Below are 19,637 nucleotides of genomic sequence, written 5' to 3'. Positions count from 1 at the left end.
AAATCACAGCAAGATCCTTTCTGACCCACCTCCTAGAGTAATGGAAATAAAAACAAAAATAAACAAATGGGACCTAATGAAACTTCAAAGCTTTTGCACAGCAAAGGAAACCATAAACAAGACCAAAAGACAACCCTCAGAATGGGAGAAAATATTTGCAAATGAAGCAACCGACAAAGGATTAATCTCCAAAATTTACAAGCAGCTCATGCAGCTCAATAACAAGAAAACAAACAACCCAATCCAAAAATGGGCAGAAGACCTAAATAGACATTTCTCCAAAGAAGATATACAGACTGCCAACAAACACATGAAAGAATGCTCAACATCATTAATCATTAGAGAAATGCAAATCAAAACTACAATGAGATATCATCTCACACCAGTCAGAATGGCCATCATCAAAAAATCTAGAAACAATAAATGCTGGAGAGGGTGTGGAGAAAAGGGAACCCTCTTGCACTGCTGGTGGGAATGTGAATTGGTTCAGCCACTATGGAGAACAGTACGGAGGTTCCTTAAAAAACTACAAATAGAACTACCATATGACCCAGCAATCCCACTACTGGGCATATACCCTGAGAAAACCAAAATTCAAAAAGAGTCATGTACCAAAATGTTCATTGCAGCTCTATTTACAATAGCCCGGAGATGGAAACAACCTAAGTGCCCGTCATCGGATGAATGGATAAAGAAGATGTGGCCCATATATACAATGGAATATTACTCAGCCATAAAAAGAAACGAAATTGAGCTATTTGTAATGAGGTGGACAGACCTAGAGTCTGTCATACAGAGTGAAGTAAGTCAGAAATAAAAAGACAAATATCGTGTGCTAACACATATATATGGAATTTAAGAAAAAAAATGTCATGAAGAACCTAGGGGTAAAGCAGGAATAAAGACGCAGACCTCCTAGAGAACGGACTTGAGGTTATGGGGAGGGGGAAGGGTGAGCTGTGACAGGGCGAGAGAGAGTCATGGGCATATACACACTAACAAATGTAGTAAGGTAGATAGCTAGTGGGAAGCAGCCGCATGGCACAGGGATATTGGCTCGGTGCTTTGTGACAGCCTGGAGGGGTGGGATAGGGAGGGTGGGAGGGAGGGAGACGCAAGAGGGAAGACATATGAGAACATATGTTTATGTATGACTGATTCACTTTGTTATAAAGCAGAAACTAACACACCATTGTAAAGCAATTATACCCCAATAAAGATGTTAAAAAAAAAAAGATATTAAATGTGACATCAAAAACATAAGATGGGAAAAGAGAATAAAAACATTGAACTTTAGAATGAGATCAAGCATAAGTTTTTATCCCCAAATCAGTCTGTGTGATATAGCACATTAATAAAATGAAGCATAAAACTATATGATCATAGAGGACAAAAAGCATTTGACAAAAGTCAACATCCGTTTATGATAAAAACTGTCAACAAAGTGGGTATAGAGGGAACAGACTTCAACATATTAAAGGCCATATATGACAAGCCCACATCTAACATCATACTCAACAATAAAAAGCTGAAAGCATTTCCTCTAAGATCAGGAACAAGACAAGGATGCCCACAATTTCCACTTTTATCCAACATAATATTGGAAGTCCTAGACGGAGAAAATAGGCAAGAAAAAGAAATAGGTATCCAAATTGGAAAGAAAAAAGTAAAACTGTCACTCTTTGCAGATGACATATTATATACAGAAAAGCCTAAAAACTCCATCAAAAAATTGTTAGAACAAATGAAGTAATTCAGTAAATTACAGGATACAAAAATCAATACACAAAAATCTGCTGCATTTCTATACACCAATAACGAGCTATCACAAAGAGAAATAAAGAAAAAAATCTTATTCACAAATGCATCCCCCCACCCCAAAAAAACACCACCTAGGAATAAATTTAACCAAGGTGAAAGACCTCTATATTGAAAACCACAAGACATTAATGAAAGTAATGGAAGAAGACACAAATAAATGGGAAGACACAAATAAATGGAAGACACAAATAAATATCCATAAATGGATATTTCATGCTCGTGAATTAGACGAATCAGTATTGTTAAATGTCCATATTTCCCAAGGCACTCCACAGATTCAATGCAATCTCCATTGAAATTCCAATGACATTTTTCAAAGAAATAGAACAAACTGTCCTAAAATTTGTATGGAACCACAAGAAAAACCAAACAGCCAGAGCAATCTTGTGTAACAAGGAACAAAGTTGGAGGCATCACACTCTCTGATTTGAAACTATATTACAGGACTTCCCTGGTGGCTCAGTGGTTAAGAATCCACCTGCCAATGCAGGGGACATGGGTTTGATCCCTGGTCCAGGAAGACCCCACATGCCATTGAGCAACTAAGCCCGTGAGCCACAACTACTGAGCTCACATGCCACAACTACTGAGCCCACATGCCACAATTACTGAAGCCCACACACCTAGAGCCTGTGCTCCACAACAAGAGAAGCCACCACAACGAGAAGCCTGCGCACCACAACAAACAGTAGTCCCTGCTCGCTGCAGCTAGAGAAAGCCCACGTGCAGCAACGAAGACCCAACACAGCCAAAAAGAAAAAGAAAAAGAAACTATATTACAAAGTATAGTAATTAAAACAGTATGCTATTGACATAAAAACAGACACATAGATCAATGGAACAAAATTGAGAGCTCAGAAATAAACCCACATATATATTGTCAATTAATTTGTAACAAAAGAACCAAGAATATACAATGGGGAAAGAAAAATCTCTTCAGTAAATGGTGTTGTAAAAACTGGACAACCAGGCTTCCCTGATGGCGCAGTGGTTGAGAGTCCGCCTGCCAGTGCAGGGGACACGGGTTTGTGCCCCAGTCTGGGAAGATTCCACATGCCGCGGAGCAGCTGGGCCTGTGAGCCATGGCCGCTGAGCCTGTGCGTCCGGAGCCTGTGCTCCGCAACGGGAGAGGCCACAACAGTGAGAGGCCCGTGTACCGCAAAAAAACAAAACAAAACTGGACAACCACAGGCAAAAGAATGAAACTAGATCACTATTTTACACCATACATAAAAATTAACTCAAAATGGATTAAAGACTTGAATGTAAGACCTGAAATCATAAAACTCTTAGAGGAAAACATAGGAAGTTATGCTCTTTGACACTGGTCTTAGTAATTCTTTTTTGGATATGTCTCCTCAGGCAAAGGAAACAAAAGCAAAAATAAACAAATGGGACTAGTATATCAAACTAAAAAGTTTTGCACAGCAAAGGAAACTATCAACAAAATGAAAAGGCCTCTTACTGAATGGGAGAAGATATTTTCAAGCAATATATCTTATAAAGGGTTAATATCTAAAATATACACAAAACTCATATAATTCAACATTAAAAACAAACAACCTAATTTTAAAAATGGGTAGAGGACCTGAATAGACTTTTTTCAAAGATGACATGCAGATAGCCAACAGGTACGTGAAAGGTGCTCAACATCACTAACCAACTGGGAAATGCAAATCAAAACCCAATGAGATATCATCTCATGCCTGTTAAAATGGTTATTATCAAAAATACAAAAATAAGTGTTGGCAAGGATGTGGAGAAAAGGGAACACTTGTGCACCATGGGTGAGAATGTAAATTGGTGTAAGCACTATGAAAAGCAGTATGGAGGTTCCTCAAAAAATTAAAAATAGAACTACCATATCATCCAGCAATTCCACTTCTAGGTATTTATACGAAGAAAAGCAAAACACTAACTTGAAAAGATATATGCACCCCCATGTTCATAGCAAAATGAGTACAATAGCCAAAATATGGAAGCAACCTAGGTGTTCCTTGAGGGATGAATGGGTAAAGAAAATGTGTTATATATACATAATGTAATAATATATAGCTATGAAAAAATGAAATCTTGCCATCTGCAACAACATGGATGGATCTTAAGATTATTATACTACATGAAATATGCCAGACAGAAAAAGATAAATACCTTATGATCTCACTTCTATGTGGAATCTAAAAAAGAGAGAGAGAGAGAGAGAGCACGGACACAGAGAACAGACTGGTAATTGCCAGAGGCAAGGGAGTGAGGGGTGGGTGAAATGGGTGAAGGGGGTTAAAAAGTACAAACTTCCCTCTATAAAATAAATAAGGCATGGGGGTGTAATGTACAGAGTGGTGACTATAGTTAATAATACTGTATTGTATATTTGGATGTTGCTAAGAGAGTAGATCTTAAAAGTACTCATCACAAGAAAAAACTTTTCTATGTACAGTGATGAATGTTAACTAGACTTATGATCATGATCATGATCCATTTCACAATATATACAAACATCTAATTGATATGTTGTACACCTGAAACCAATGTTATACGTCAATTATATCTCAATGAAAAATAGTAAAATAAAAAAGAATTAGAGCAGGGCTTCCCTGGTGGCACAGTGGTTAAGAATCCGCCTGCCAATGCAGTGGACATGGGTTCGTTCCCTTGTCCAGGAAGATCGCACATGCCGCGGAGCAACTAAGCCCGTGCGCCAAAACTACTGAGCCTGCGCTCTTAGCCCACAAGCCACAACTACTGAAGCCTGCAGATCTAGAGCCCGTGCTCCGCAACAAGAGAAGCCACCGCAATGAGAAGACTGCGCAATGCAACGAAGAGCAGCCTCCGCTCACCGCAACTAGAGGAAGCCTGCACGCAGCAACAAAGACCCAATGCAGCCATAAATAAATAAATTTATTTTTCAAAAAAGATAACAAAGGAATACTATGAACAACTCTATGCCAATAGATTTGATAACCTTGATGAAATTTTCCGATTCCTTGAAAGACACAATCTGCCAAAACTCACACAAGAAGAAATAGACAATATCAATTAAGGAAATTGAATCAATAATTAATAATCTTCCAAAACTGAAAGCACCAGGCCCAGATAGATCCACTGAGTTCTACCAATAATTTAAGGAGAAAATTACACCAATTCCCTGCAATATCTTTCAGAGGATAGAAACAGAGGGAATACTTTTTAACTCATACTTTGAGGCCAGCATTACTCTAATACCAAAAAACAGACAAAAACACCATAAGAAAGAAAAATGGCAGACCAATAACTCTCATGAACACAGATGCAAAAATCCTCTACGAAATATTAGCAATCAAATCCAGCTGTATATAAAGAGAATTATACACCACAATTAAGTGGAGTTTATCCCAGGTATACAAAGCCTAGTTCAACGTTGGAAAATTGATTGATGTAATCCATCACATCAACAGACCAAAGAAGAAAAATTACTTGATCATATCAACAGATTCAGAAAAAAGCACTTGACAAAATCCAACACTCATTCATGATAAAAACTCTCAGTAATTTAGGACTAGAGGAGGAACTTAACTTGACAAAGAATATCTATAAAAACCTACAGCTAACATACTTAATGGTTTTCTTCTAGAAACTAGATTTTCCACTAAGATCAGGACCAAGGCAAGGATGTCCCCTTTCATCACTCCTTTTCAACATCCTACTGGAAGTCCAAGCTAATGCAGTAAGATAAGAAAAAGGAAATAAAAGAAATACAGATTGGAAAGAAAGAAATAAAGCTGTTTTTGTTCTCGGATGACATAATCATCTATATAGAAAATCTGAAAGAATTAACAAAAACTACTGAACTAGTAAGTGATTACAGCAAGGTTGCAGGGTACAAGGTTAATAATACACAAAAGTCAATCTCTATCCTGTACACCAACAATGAACAAAGGAATTTGAAATTTAAAACAATATGATTTACATTAGCACCCCAAAAATGGAATAGTAATAAATCTAACAAAATATGTACAAAATCTATTATGAGGAAAACTACTAAACTCTGATGAACAAAATCAAAGAATGAAATAAATGGAGAAATATTCCATGTTTATTAATAGGAAGACTCAGCATTGTCATGATGTCTGTTCTTCCCAAGTTGATCTATAGATTCAACGCAATCCCAATCAAAATCCCAACAAGTTATTTTGTGCATATCAGCAGACTGATTCTAAAGTTTATGTGAAGGGGCAAAAGACCCAGAAGAGCCAGCACAATATTGAAGACAAAGAACAAAGTCGGAGGACTGACACTACTCAACTTGAAGACTTACTACAGTGCTATAGTAATCAAGACAATGTGAATGGAACACAATAGAGTGCTCAGAAATAAACCCACATTAATATAATCAATTGATCTCTGTAAAAGGAATGGAAAAAAACAAATGGAGCAAAGATAGTCTTTTCAACAAATGGTGCTGGAACAACTGGACATCCAAATGCAAAAAAAAAAAAATCTATACACAGATCTTACATCCTTCAGAAAAATTAACTAAAACTCATTATAGACTTAAAAGTAAAAGCAAAACTAGAAAACTCCTAGAATAAAACATAGGAGAAAATTTAGATGACCTTGGGTATGGCAATGACTTTTTAGAAACAGCAAAAGCACAATCCATTAAACAGTAATAGATAAGCTGGACTTCATTAAAATTAAAAATGTCTGCTCTGTAAAAAGAAATGTCAAAAGAATAACAAGACAAGCCACATATTGGAAGGAAACATTTGCTAAAGATACATCTGAAAAAGGACTATTGTCCAAAATATACAAATATCTTTTGATCCTTAACAATAAGAAAACAAAAAAACAAATTTTAAAATGGGCCAAAAGCTTAACAGACACCTCATCAAAGAAGACATACAGATGGCAAGTAAGTATACAAAAATATGCTCCACATCATATGTCATCATGGAAGTACAAATTAAAACAAAAATGAGAATTCCCTGGTGGTTCAATGGTTGGGACTAGGTGCTTTCACTGCTGGGGCCTGGGTTCAATCCCTGGTTGGGGAACTAGGATCCCTCAAGCTGGACAATGCAGCCAGAAAACCAGAAAACAAACAAACAAAAATGAGTTGCAAAAAAAAAAAAGAGTTGCCACTACTCACCTATTAGAATGGTCAAAATCTGGAACACCGACAACACAAAATGCTGGTGAGGACATGGAACCGCAGAAACTCTTCATCATTGCTTCTGGGAATGCAAAATGGTACAGCCACTTTCAAGACAGTATGGCTATTTCTTACAAAAATAAAAATACTGTTGCCATACAATCCAGCAATAGAACTCCTTGATATTTACCAAAAGGAGTTAAAAACTTATGTCTACACAAAAACCTGCATACAGATATTTATAGCAGCTTTACTGATAATTGCCAAAACTTGAAACAATCAAGATGCCCTTCAGTAGGTAAATGGATAAATTAACTGTGGTACATCCAGATAATGGATGGTTAAGAGTCTTGCTACCTATGTTCTACAAGCCGTCCATGACGGAGGAGAGGATTTCAGAGGAGTCTCTGTGTGCAGCATTCAGTATGCTTGTTTTTTGTTTGTTTGTTTAAGTACCCATGTCTTGATCTATGCCTGGTGTTCCCCAGCTAAAGAGCCTCTATTTTGTCCTCTCCAGAGAAGAAATTTCTGACATCTTCCAGGGTAGAAGAGGGGAAGTTGCTCAGAGAATTAGATTCCTTTTTGTGACTGAATTATATTTCATTGCATGTATTTACACATTTTGTTTATCCATTCATCCATTGATGGACATTTCAGTTGCTGCCATGAACATGTGTGTACATATATTTGAGTACTTATTTTCCATTCTGTGGGGTATTATATCTATCTTTATGCTAGTACCACCCATTTTGATCACTATAATTTTATAGCAAGTTTTCAAATCAGGAAGTATGAGCTCTCTAACTTTGTTCTTTTTCAAGATTGTTTTGGCTACTTGGGGATCCTTTGATATTCCATATAAATTTTAGGATGACTTTTTTTCTATTGTTGCAAAAAAGTCTTTGGGATTATTTTGGGTGGTATTCACATCTTAATAACATTAAATCTTTCAACCCATAAACACAGAATGTATTTCCCATTTACTTAGGTCTCCTTTAATTTTTTTCAGCAATGTTTTATAGGTGTCAGTGTACAAGTCTTTCATCTCCTTGGTTAAAATTATTCCTAGGTATTTTATTATTTAGGATGCTATTATAAACACAATTACTTTCTTAATTTCCTTTTTGGATTGTTCATAGGTAATACATAGAAATACAACTGAATTTTGTGTGCTGATCTTATATTCTGCAACTTTTCTTTTTATTTTATCTATATGAGATGATGGTTGTTAATTAAACCTATTGTGGTAATCTTTTCACAATATAGGTAAATCAAACCATCATGCTGTACTTTTACATTGATGTATGTCAATTATTTCTCAATAAAACTGGAAAAAATAGTGAGTCTCTTGTTAGACAACATATAGATGGATCATGGGTTTTTTTCTTCCAGTTTTTTTGATGTTTGTTATCTTTGTTTAATCCATCCTACCAACATTTGCTCTTTAATTGGAGTGTTTAATCCATTTATTTAAAGTAATTACTGTTTAGGAAGGGCTTCTGCCATTTTTAATCTGTCTTCTTTATGTCTCAAATTTTCTTGTTCTTCAAATTCTCCATGACCATCTTCTTTAATGTTTAATTGATCTTTTTTATAGTGCATCATTTTTATTCCTCTCTAAATTTTTTTCTGTAATTTTTAAGTTATTTCTTGGTGACTGCCTTGGGAATTAAAATTAATTTCTTAAAATTTTAACATTCTATTTTGAAGTAATACTACCTTACTTCAATTATATACAAAAACTGCTCCTATACAGCTAAATCCCATCCACTTTAAGTTGATGTTGTCACAAATTACATCTTTATGCTTTGTATGCCCATTAGCATAGATTTAGAATTATTGTTCAATGCATTTATTTTAAGTCATATTGCAAAAAAAATAGGAGTTACAAACCAACATTATAATATTGGCTTTTGTATTGACTTATGTAGTTACCTTTACCAGTCTTCTTTATTTCTTCATATGTCTTCGAGTTACTGTCTAATATCCTTTCATTTCTGCCTGAAGGGACTCCTGTTAGCATTTCTTGTAAGGCAGTTTTACTAGTGCTGAATTCTCTTAGCTTTTAGTTATCTAGGAACATCTTAATTTCTCCTTCATGAGGATATATTCAGTTTTAATTATTTAATTATATTTCTCCTTCATGAGGATTATTTGAAGAATACAGAATTCCTGGTTGACAGTTTTTTCTTTTGGTGCTTTAAGTATGTCATCCCACTGGCTTCCAGCCTCCATGGTTTCTGCTGAAAATTGAGTGTAATCTGATTGATGATCCTTTGTAAATGATGAGTTACTTTTCTCTTGCTGCTTTCAAGATTTTCTCTTCGTACTTCAACTGTTTGATTATAATATGTCTCAGTGTGGATCTCTTTATTTTTATCTTTCTTGGAGTTCGTTAAGCTTCTCGGAGGTGCAGATTTATGTCTTTTATCTGGGAATTTGGGAATATTTAGGCCACTACTTCTTCAACTTTTCTTTATGCCCCTTTATCTCTTTCTTCTCCTCTCTTTCTGAAATTTCCATTATATGTATGTTGGTGACTTGATGGAGTCCCACAGGTCCTTTAGGCTCTGTTAATTTTACTTCATTATTTTTTCTTTCTGCTTCTCAGACTGGATTATTTCAATTGACCTATTATTAAAAACTGGTGATTCTTTCTTTTGCCTGCTCAGATGTGCTACTGAAAACTCTAGGGAGTTTTTCCATTTCAGTTATTGTACTTTTAACTCCAGAATTTATGGGTTTTTTTCCTTTTTATAAGTTCTATCTTTATTGATATTTTTTATTTGTTCACACACTGTTCTCCTGGTTTATTTTATCTCTTTGTCCATAGCTTCCTTTAGCTTTTTTTTCTTCTTCTTTTTTTTAATACAATTGATCTAAAACCTTTGCCTAGTAAGTTTAATGTCTATACTTCCTCAGGGAGAGTTTCTGTTCATTTCTTCTTTGAAAGAGCCATACCTTTTTGTTCCTCTGTATCCTTTGCAATTTTTTTTTTGACAATTGAACATTTTGAATATAATTATGTGGTAATTCTGGAAATCACTCTCTTCCTCAGGATTTGATATCATAGTTTGCTGTGAGTGGTAGCTGTTTGTTTGCTAAGGGATTTTGCTGAACTATTTTTGTAAAGTCTGTATTCTTTGTCACGTATCATCTCATAAGTGTTTGTTTTTTAGCTTTTGGTCAGTTAGTGTCCTGACAGAGATTTCCTTGAACACCTGGGTTTCTTCCCACTCAGAAGAAAAAAAGGAAAAAAAGAAAGGAAAAAAAGAAAAAAAAAAAAGGGAAAAAACCCTCTCAGTCTTTGCAGATGGGCTCCATGTTGGGGAATTCCTTCAATGCTTAGACAGGCTGCTTAAAACTATACCACAGCTTTCACTTCCTGCTTGTACTGAGCCTAGAGATCAGCCAGAAGTGAAAGTTTAGGATCTTTTCAGGTCTTTTCTGAGCATGCATCCTGCCCTAGGCATGTGCATGACTTTCTGAATTCCTCTGTATATGCAATATACATACACAGAGGAATTTCTTAATATTTTTCTTAATTTTTAATTAAGAAATTTCTAATTAAGAAAATTTCTTAATTTTCTTAAAAATTTCTTAATTTTTCAATACCTTAATTTCCCAAAGAAAGTCTCTCCCAGTTTTTTCTTCCAGGCTTTCAGTGTGTCTCTTGTTTGACTCAGTTGCATTATTTTGCCTTAGGTAGCAGTGAGTTGTTCATCTGCCTTACAGTTTTTTGAAGAATGCATTATGCTTATCGCCTGAGAGAGTTCTGGGTTAGGCAAAAAAAACACAAATGCCTTATGTCAATCCTCCAGGTAGCCCCTAGACAGGTTAAAACATACAAACCAAATTCTTTGAGAATAAGGTCTGTTCTGTTCCCTCTGGAACCAAGGGCCAGGGTCTCACACTGGGAAGGCAGGCTTCTATCTTTTTTTTTTTTTTTTTTGTGGTACGCGGGCCTCTCACTGCTGTGGCCTCTCCGGTTGCAGAGCGCAGGCTCCGGACGCGCAGACTCAGTGGCCATGGCTCACGGGCCCAGCCGCTCCGCGGCATGTGGGATCTTCCCGGACCGGGGCACGAACCCATGTCCCCTGCATCAGCAGGCGGACTCCCAACCACTGCGCCACCAGGGAAGCCCAGGCTTCTATCTTTGAGACCACCACTCTACTGGGGAGGGGAGTGGGACAAGAGCAAGTAAAGATGCCACAAAGCTTTCCTACTAATTGTAAGTTTCTCTTTTCTTGATTTAGCACCTGCTTAGAAGTTTGTCTATTTTAATCTTTTTAAAGAATTAGCTTATGGTTTTGCTGAGTAACAAAGGCCATTAAGATTATAACCTTTCTTCTAATTACCCTTTTGGCCACAGCATTCAGAAGTTTGGCAATGCAGTGTTCTCAGAGTTGTTAATTTATAAACATTGAAAGATAGTAAGTATAGTAGTTAAGAGAACAGGTTCAAGAACCAGAGTGTCTGGGAGTATCGTTGTCCACCATAGTAACTGAGTGACCTTGGGCAAATTAGCTAACATCTCTTTGCCTGTTTCTTCTTCTATAAAATGAGGAATAGGGAGTTCCCTGGTGGTCCAGTGGTTAGGACTTGGTACTTTCACAGCCATGGCCCAGGTTCAATCCCTGGTTGGGGAACTAAGATCCCGCAAGCCTGGGGGCGCCCCCCCCCCCAAAAATGAGGACTAGTAAGAGCTCCTACCTCATAGGGTTGCTGTGAGAATTAAATCAGTTAATATACAGGCCTACCTCATTTACTGCACTTTGCAGGTATTGCATTTTTTCCAAATTGAAGGTTTGTGGCAACCCTGCATTGAACAAGTCTGTCGGTGCCATTTTTCCAACAGCATTTGCTCACCTCATGTCTCTATGTCACATTTTGATAATTCTTGCAGTATTTAAACTTTTTCATTATTATATTTGTTATGGTGAGGTGTGATCAGTGATCTTTGATGTTAGTATTGTAATTGTTTGGAGGTAACATGAACCATGTCAATATAAGACAGTGAACTTATTCTATAAATGTAGTTTATGTTCCAACTGCTCCACTGACTGACTCATCCCCCATCTCTCTCCTTCTCCTCAAGCCTCCCCACCTCCTCAGAAATGACAATATTGAAATTAGGCCAATTAATAACCTTATAATGGTCTCTAAGTGTTCAAGAGAAAGAAAGAATAACACATCTCACTCTAAATCAAAAACTAGAAATGATTAAGCTCCGTGAGGAAGGCATGTTGAAAGCTGGAGACCCAAAGCTAGGCCTCTTGCACCAAACAGCCAAATTGTGAATGAAAAGGAAAAGTTCTTGAAGGAAATTAAAAGTGCTACTCTAGTGAACACATGAATGATAAGAAAGCAAAACAGCCTTATTGCTGATAGGAGGAAGTTTTAGTGGTCTGGGTAGAAGATGAAAACCAGCCACAACATTCCCTTAAGCCAAAGCCTAATCCAGAAGAAGGCCCTAACTCCCTTTAATTCTATGAAGGCTGAGAGAGGTGAGGAAGCTGCAGAAGAAATGTCTGAAGCTAGCAGAGGTTGGTTCATGATGTTTAAGGAAAGAAGCCAACTCCATAACATAATAGTGCAAGGTGAAGCAGCATGAGCTGATGTAGAAGCTATAGCAAGTTAACCAGAAGACCTACTTAAGATAATTAATAAGGGTGGCTATGCTAAACAACAGATTTTCAATATAGATGAAACAGCCTTGTATTGGAAGAAGACACCACCCAGGATTGTTACAGCTAGAGAGGAGAAGTCAATGCCTGACTTCAAAGATTCAAAGGACAGGCTGACTCTCTTGTCAGTTAGGAGCTAATGCAGCTGATGACTTTGGGTTGAAGCCAATGCTCATTTACCATTCTGAAAATCCTAGAGTCCTTAATAATTATGATAAATCTATTGTTGAGATCTACTACTCAGAAAAAAACATTCTTTTCAAAATATAACTGCTCATTGACAATGCACCTAGTCACCCAAGAGCTCTGATGGAGATGTACCATGAGATTCATGTTGTTTTCATGCCTACTAACACAACATCCATTCTGTAGCCCATGGATCAAGGAGTCATTTTAACTTTCAAGTCTTATTATTTAAGAAATACATTTTTGAAGGCTATAGCTGTCATAGATAGTGATTCCTGTGATGGATCTGGGCAAAATAAATTGAAAACCTTCTAGGAATGACTCATCATTCTAGATGCCATTAAGAACATCTGTGATTCATAGGAAGAGGTCAAAATATAAACATTAACAGGAGTTAGGAAGAAGTTGATTCCAACCCTCATGGATGACTTTAAGGGGTTCAAGACTTTAGTAGAAGTAACTACAGATGTGGTAGAAATAGCAAGAGAACTAGGATTAGAAGTAGAGCCTGAATGAATTGCTGCAATCTGCTTCTTATGGATGAGCAAAGAAAGTGGTTTCTTGAGATGGAATTTACTCTTGGTGAAGATGCTGTGAAGATTGTTGAAATGACATCAAAGGATTTAGAATATTACATAAACTTAGTTGACAAGGCAGTGGCAGGGTTTGAGAGGACTGAGTCCAATTTTGAAAGAAGTTCTACTATGGGTAAAATGCTATCAAACAGCATTATATGCTACAGAGAAATCACTCATGAAAGGAAGAGTCAATCAATGTAGCAAACTTCATTGTCGTCTTATTTTAAAAAAATTCTACAGCCACCCCAATCTTCAGCAACCACCACCCTGATCAGTCAGCAGCCATCAACATCAAGACAAGATGCTCTACAACAAAAACATTATGACTCACTGAAGGCTCTATGATGGTTAGCATATTTTAGCAATAAAGTATTTTAAATTAAAGCATATACATTGTTTTTTTATATATAATTGCTATTGTACACTTAATAGACTATAGTATATTATATGCACTGGGACATTTTAAAAATTCATGTGACTAGCTTTATTGCGATATTCACTTAACTGGAGTGGTCTGGAACCGAACCTGCAATATCTCCCAGGTATGCCTGTATGTGAAAAGCCTAAAATAGTGCCTGGCATGTTTTAAATTTTATTAGTTATGGTCGATATGCTTTGTTACAGTAAACAATCAGTTTCTATAAATATTTCATAAATATTTGAAGGATACAGTTCTATGATATAGTTTGTATAAAAATCAAGATAATTATGTTATTCAAATCTTCTAAATCTCTATTTATTGCTTGTAACTTAATTGTCAAATTCTGAAAGCTGTAGATCATAGCACCCAGCTATTGTTGTGATTTGGCCAAATCATTTATATTTTTGCCTTATATACTGTAGTATTGATTTGTTAATCGACAGACTCAAAGAATATATATTAAAATATGGTAATTTAGCAAGCAGAATAAAACATAAATTACCTTTGTCTTCCTTCATGATTTTGTCACATTGAACGTGTTTATTCTTTGGTGCTCCATTAATAGTCTGCATCATCCTTTCTACATACAAGTCATTGCCTAATCTATTTCGACAAAGAGTCTCATAGTTCTTGTTTCTCCGGCTATAAAAAGTAATATACACTTAACTTATTAATAAAAATTAATTTTTACCACACATATCTTTTTCTATTGATATTATGCTTTTTCTTAAAATTACCTTCTTTAATGTGGATTGCACCAAAAAATGAAATGAAAATTCAAGACACTTCTTAGGGAAAGACTGCATTAAACTACCTCCAAAGGACTCTTTTACACTATATCCCCCGACATCCCTACAACTTTCGGTACCCATCAATAATATCCTAGCACTATCTCCACATAGTTTTTATGAATTTTGATTATAGACATAAAGCTATAAATTTCCCTCAAAGTACTACTTTTGTCTCATCCCGCAGTATTATTTTCATAATTGTTTTGTTCTGAGTATTTCTTTGATTTCCATTATGATTTCTTCTTTGGTTCATGAGGAATTTTCAAAATGTGCTTTTTAACTTCCAAAAATGTATGTGAATATGCATCTATGTTTTAGTTGAGATTTATGTAATTAATTTTTAACTTCATTCCACTGTGGTCAGAGAATTTAGTTTGTCTGACACTACTTCTTTGAAATTTTTGAAACTTTGCTTCATGGCCTTGTACATGGATGATTTTTGTAAATGTTCCATGTGTGATTGAAAAGAGTGTGTATCATCTAATTGTTAAATTCAGAGTTCTATATATGACCATTAAATTATGTTTTTGGTTCAAATTTTCTATAACTATACTAATTTTATCTGATTGACTTATCAATAATTAAGAGAGGTATATCCATACCTCTTACTTTAATAAGATACTTATCAAGTTTCCAGTTTTTGCTTTATATATTAAGAGGTTATTTTATTAGGAGTTTCAAGTTTAGAATTATTATACCTTCCTATCATTATGAAACCACACTCTTTATCCCTAATAATGCTATTGGTGTGTTTCTCTGTAGATGATGTGTTCTTTATATTTTTTCTTCTGTTTTTAAAATCTTCTTTTAATATTTGGTATTTTGGAGTATGAGTACAATGCGTCCCGTTTGTGTGTGTGTGGATTTCTTTTTATTTATTCCTATTTCTGTGGAATGGTGTTTTTCAATAGTTTGGGGAATTACTTACTCTCCTTGAATAGTAACTCTCGTCCATTCTTTCTATTCTGCCCTTTTGGAACTGATTAGGTGTATGTTAGACCTCTAGTCTATTATCAATATCTATTTAATATCAAAGATTAAATCAATATTTAATATCAAAGATTAAATCAATATTTACTTTTTAATTTTAACAATTATAAACATACTTTATTTTAAAATTCTTTTTAAATTTTTTGTCTTATAAGTAATCATTTTGATAGCTTCTTAGTGTTAATGATGTTTTAACTCTATCTTTTATTTAAATATTTCACATATATTTTATACTTTATATTTGATAATATCATTACCCATAGTCCTCAGGATTTAGATCTAGGAATTGTTATTTTTAAAATTCTCATTCATAATGACTTGTTTCTTTATTGGTTTGGTGTATTTTTACTAAACTCAAACTGAATGAACCTTAAGAGTCTAAATGGGATACGCTTTCCTCCAGAGAAAATTTGTATTTGCTTATGTATTTGCTTATGAGATAACTGAGATCCTTGTAAGGGTCTTGGTTTAATATAAGAATCTCTCCTTCAGCTGTCTCAATTTGTGGGGGATCCAAGACTTACTGGTGGACTCTAGATCCATGTGCTAATATTAATATTTGCTTCTAGCATCTCTCCCTCTATGATTTCAGATCACTTATCTATCCCATTGTTATTCTTTTCCTTTCCTTTTTCTGGTCCTGGGAGCTTTCCCTTATGTCTCATGAGCTTTAAAAGTATGCTGTTTGAGTTATAAAGCAGAAACTAATACACCATTGTAAAGCAATTATACTCCAGTAAAGATGTTAAAACAAAAAAAAGTATGCTATTTGAGATCTAATTGTACTATATTATATAGTCTAAACAATTTTACAAGATTTTATATTTGAACAAAAATAATACCATAAAAATTATTTTAGTGATGAATTTTTTAGTACTATAAATCATATTCTTATTATATTTGAAGAAAACTAATCTGAACAATTATATTAATAATCTATTTATGTAGCTGTATTAATTTCAGACAGAGCAGACTTCAGAGCAAGGAAAATTATCAGAGATAAAGTGGGGCATTACATAATGATAAAGGGGTCAAATATCCAAAAAGACATAACAATCCTTAATGTGTATGTGCCTAACAGGAGAGTTTCAAAATAACATGAGGCAAAAACTAATGATCCATTTATATTCATTAATAAAGAGAAATGGAAAATCTACTCTCAATAGTTAATTCAGTCATTTCCCCATAACATATTTTCCCTTTTAAGTTTTAAATATAAAAAATGACAGTCATTTCTTTTTAACTTGAAAATAATTCATATATGCATAAAAGAAAAAATCATTAAAACCTATACTGAGACTTAGAAGCCTCCTTTATTTCTTTTATTATTTAACTTAGTAGCTCACCTACTTTTTAAAGAATATGGTAAAGCTATGGGTTCCTCTTCTAGGAAAAACATACAGCATAAACACTTTACATGTAATTTCATGAGGCACATATGTAAGTTTATATACAATTTCACCAGGCACATGTACCACCAGTGTTTATCCAGAAATCCCCAAAGACAGAAACAAGGATAAGAGCCTCTGATTTAGCATTTAAATTACAAAAGCAATGTAAACAACTGAACAATACATACCTTACTTTCTCAGCTTCTTCAGATTCTACAGAAACCATGACTGTTGGTAGGTTAAAAAAGTTCATCGTTTCTGTCTCTGTGAGTATTATCTCTATAGTCTTCTCCAAGTCTTCTTTTGTTACAATTTTTCCAGGTGTTGCCCTAATAACTTGTAAATCTAAAATACATGACTTAATAAAAATCATTTACTAATTGTTATTTTTAATTTTCATTTCATCAAAATACCATGACGAGTCATACATTGCAGGTGGCATTACACGGTCCAGGAACAGACCATGTTGTGAGATGTAGTCTATTTAATCCCTCTGAAGCCAAACTGGATCCTATGGCTCATAAACCATCTCTGTTGCTGATACATCAAGCCTACTCCAATCTCAAATGTGTAGTCATGACTACAAGGGCATCCCATTACATCTATCCTATAATATTAACAGAGAGATTGGGGTGAACAACTATTGATACAACTCAAGAGACATATGGGCAAGTGTATTTCCCAGATAATATGCAACCCTTCTCTGAGCCCTGAAGCTAATTTCTAGTCTATATCTACAACAGCCTTTTATTCTGTTTGTCCTTCTTACTGGTTGACTTTTGATTTAGATTACAGCTCACCTCTAATCATCTTCACCAAGAGCTAAAAAGACTCTCCAGTGAAAGTTGTGGTTAAATATAGCAGAAAAAGAGGCTCAATATCCATGCAAAACATACACTGAAAAGGGTTAGCCTCAAGCCTGTAGTCTTGTCAGAAGTCCAAGATTCTTGAAAAATTTCACTGAGGATGGAGTGTCAGGGCTAGAGAGTTTGGATTTGGTTGTATGGGTAATAAAGAGCCATGACACGGTATATAGGTCAGAGTTCAATGTTTTCTGTTAAAAACAGCGTGTGAAGCAGGGATACCTGAGGCTTTGACATGGGTAAAGCTTGAAAAGCTTTAGGAAAACAAGACTTAAGGGTATACACTTTCCAGAGATTAAGGCTCAGTCTCCTTAAGAAGGCCCAAAGCCTGAGAAAAACACTCTCCTTATAACCTAAGAAAACTATAAGCTACTAATTTCACAAACCAATCATCAACATTTGGAATGGCTAAATAAATAATAGTATACTCATCTATGAATATTAACTAGTAATTAAATATGACATTAAAAACATATGAAAATGTTTGTGATAAAATGTAAAGTGACAGAATAATCCAGGACAAAACCCACGCTATGGTTATAACAATTAAAATACTTATGCATACGGAGAAGCTGAGGAAACAAAATTTTTAATTGCTAATGCTTTACAGTATTGGATGATTCTTCTTTTAAAAGATGTTCTTTAATTTTTATTATTTATGCAATAAATTTAAAATATGAGGGAGAGGGTTTCCCTGGTGGTGCAGTGGTTGAGAGTCCGCCTGCTGATGCAGGGGACACGGGTTCGTGCCCCGGACCGGGAGGATCCCACATGCTAAGGAGCGGCTGGGCCCGTGAGCCATGGCCGCTGAGCCTGCGCGTCCAGAGCCTGTGCTCCGCAACGGGAGAGGCCACAGCAGTGAGGGGCCCTCATACCGCAAAAAATTAAATAAATAAAAATTAAAAATAAAATAAAATATGAGGGAGAGATGATTTATATAAGCAAATCTAGCTAAGGTAGATATAAGGTAAGTGAAAAAGTAAATGAATTACCCATATGGACACAACTGGAGATATATCTAGTTCAAACTGTTCGTTTTATCAGTGAAGAAAATGAGAAACAGAGAGGCTAAGTGAGAAGTTTAAGGTCACACAGGAATACTGGCAGTTTTGAGACTAGAAATTTTGGTTCTTTTTTTTTTTCTTTCTTTTTTTTTTTGTGGTACGCAGGCCTCTCACTGTTGTGGCCTCTCCCGTTGCGGAGCACAGGCTCCGGACGCGCAGGCTCAGCGGCCATGGCTCACGGGCCCAGCTGCTCCGCGGCATGTGGGATCTTCCCGGACCGGGGCACGAACCCGTGTCCCCTGCATCGGCAGGCGGACTCTCAACCACTGCGCCACCAGGGAAGCCCCTAAATTTTGGTTCTTGATTCTCTAAACTTTCTTTCTTTAAGACCACCAGATCTTCATCTATGATTTAGTTACATATACCTTAAAGTAGCATTATGGCACAGATATGCTAATTATAAAAATGAATGATCTTACAGTAGATAGAACCTAATAGGGGACTTCCCTAGTGGCACAGTAGTTAAGAATCCACTTGCCAGGACAGGAATAAAGACACAGACGTAGAGAATGGACTTGAGGACACAGGAGGGGGAAGGGTAAGCTAGGACGAAGTAAGACAGTAGCACTGACATACATACACTACCAAATGTAAAATAGATAGCTAGTGGGAAGCAGCTGCATGGAACAGGGAGATCAGCTCGGTGCTTTGCGACCACCTAGAGGGGTGGGATAAGGAGGGTGGGAGGGAGAGGCAAGAAGGAGGTGATATGGG

The 19,637-nt window shown here is 35.8% G+C and overlaps 1 protein-coding gene across 1 annotated transcript in view; it reads right to left on the bottom strand.

The window, feature by feature from the left end:
* Positions 1-19,637, bottom strand: part of DNAI4 (dynein axonemal intermediate chain 4) — a 129,627-nt gene that overhangs the window by 80,817 nt on the left and 29,173 nt on the right. The window contains 2 exon segments of the mRNA XM_019919668.3: positions 14,327-14,466; positions 17,185-17,341. Of these exon segments, the coding sequence (XP_019775227.1) occupies positions 14,327-14,466; positions 17,185-17,341 (297 nt within the window).

Source organism: Tursiops truncatus, chromosome 1, assembly GCF_011762595.2.
Source record: "Tursiops truncatus isolate mTurTru1 chromosome 1, mTurTru1.mat.Y, whole genome shotgun sequence".
Classification (NCBI taxonomy): domain Eukaryota; kingdom Metazoa; phylum Chordata; class Mammalia; order Artiodactyla; family Delphinidae; genus Tursiops; species Tursiops truncatus.
The sequence above is the reverse complement of the archived record's forward strand: the minus strand, read 5'-3'. Positions and strand labels throughout refer to the sequence as shown.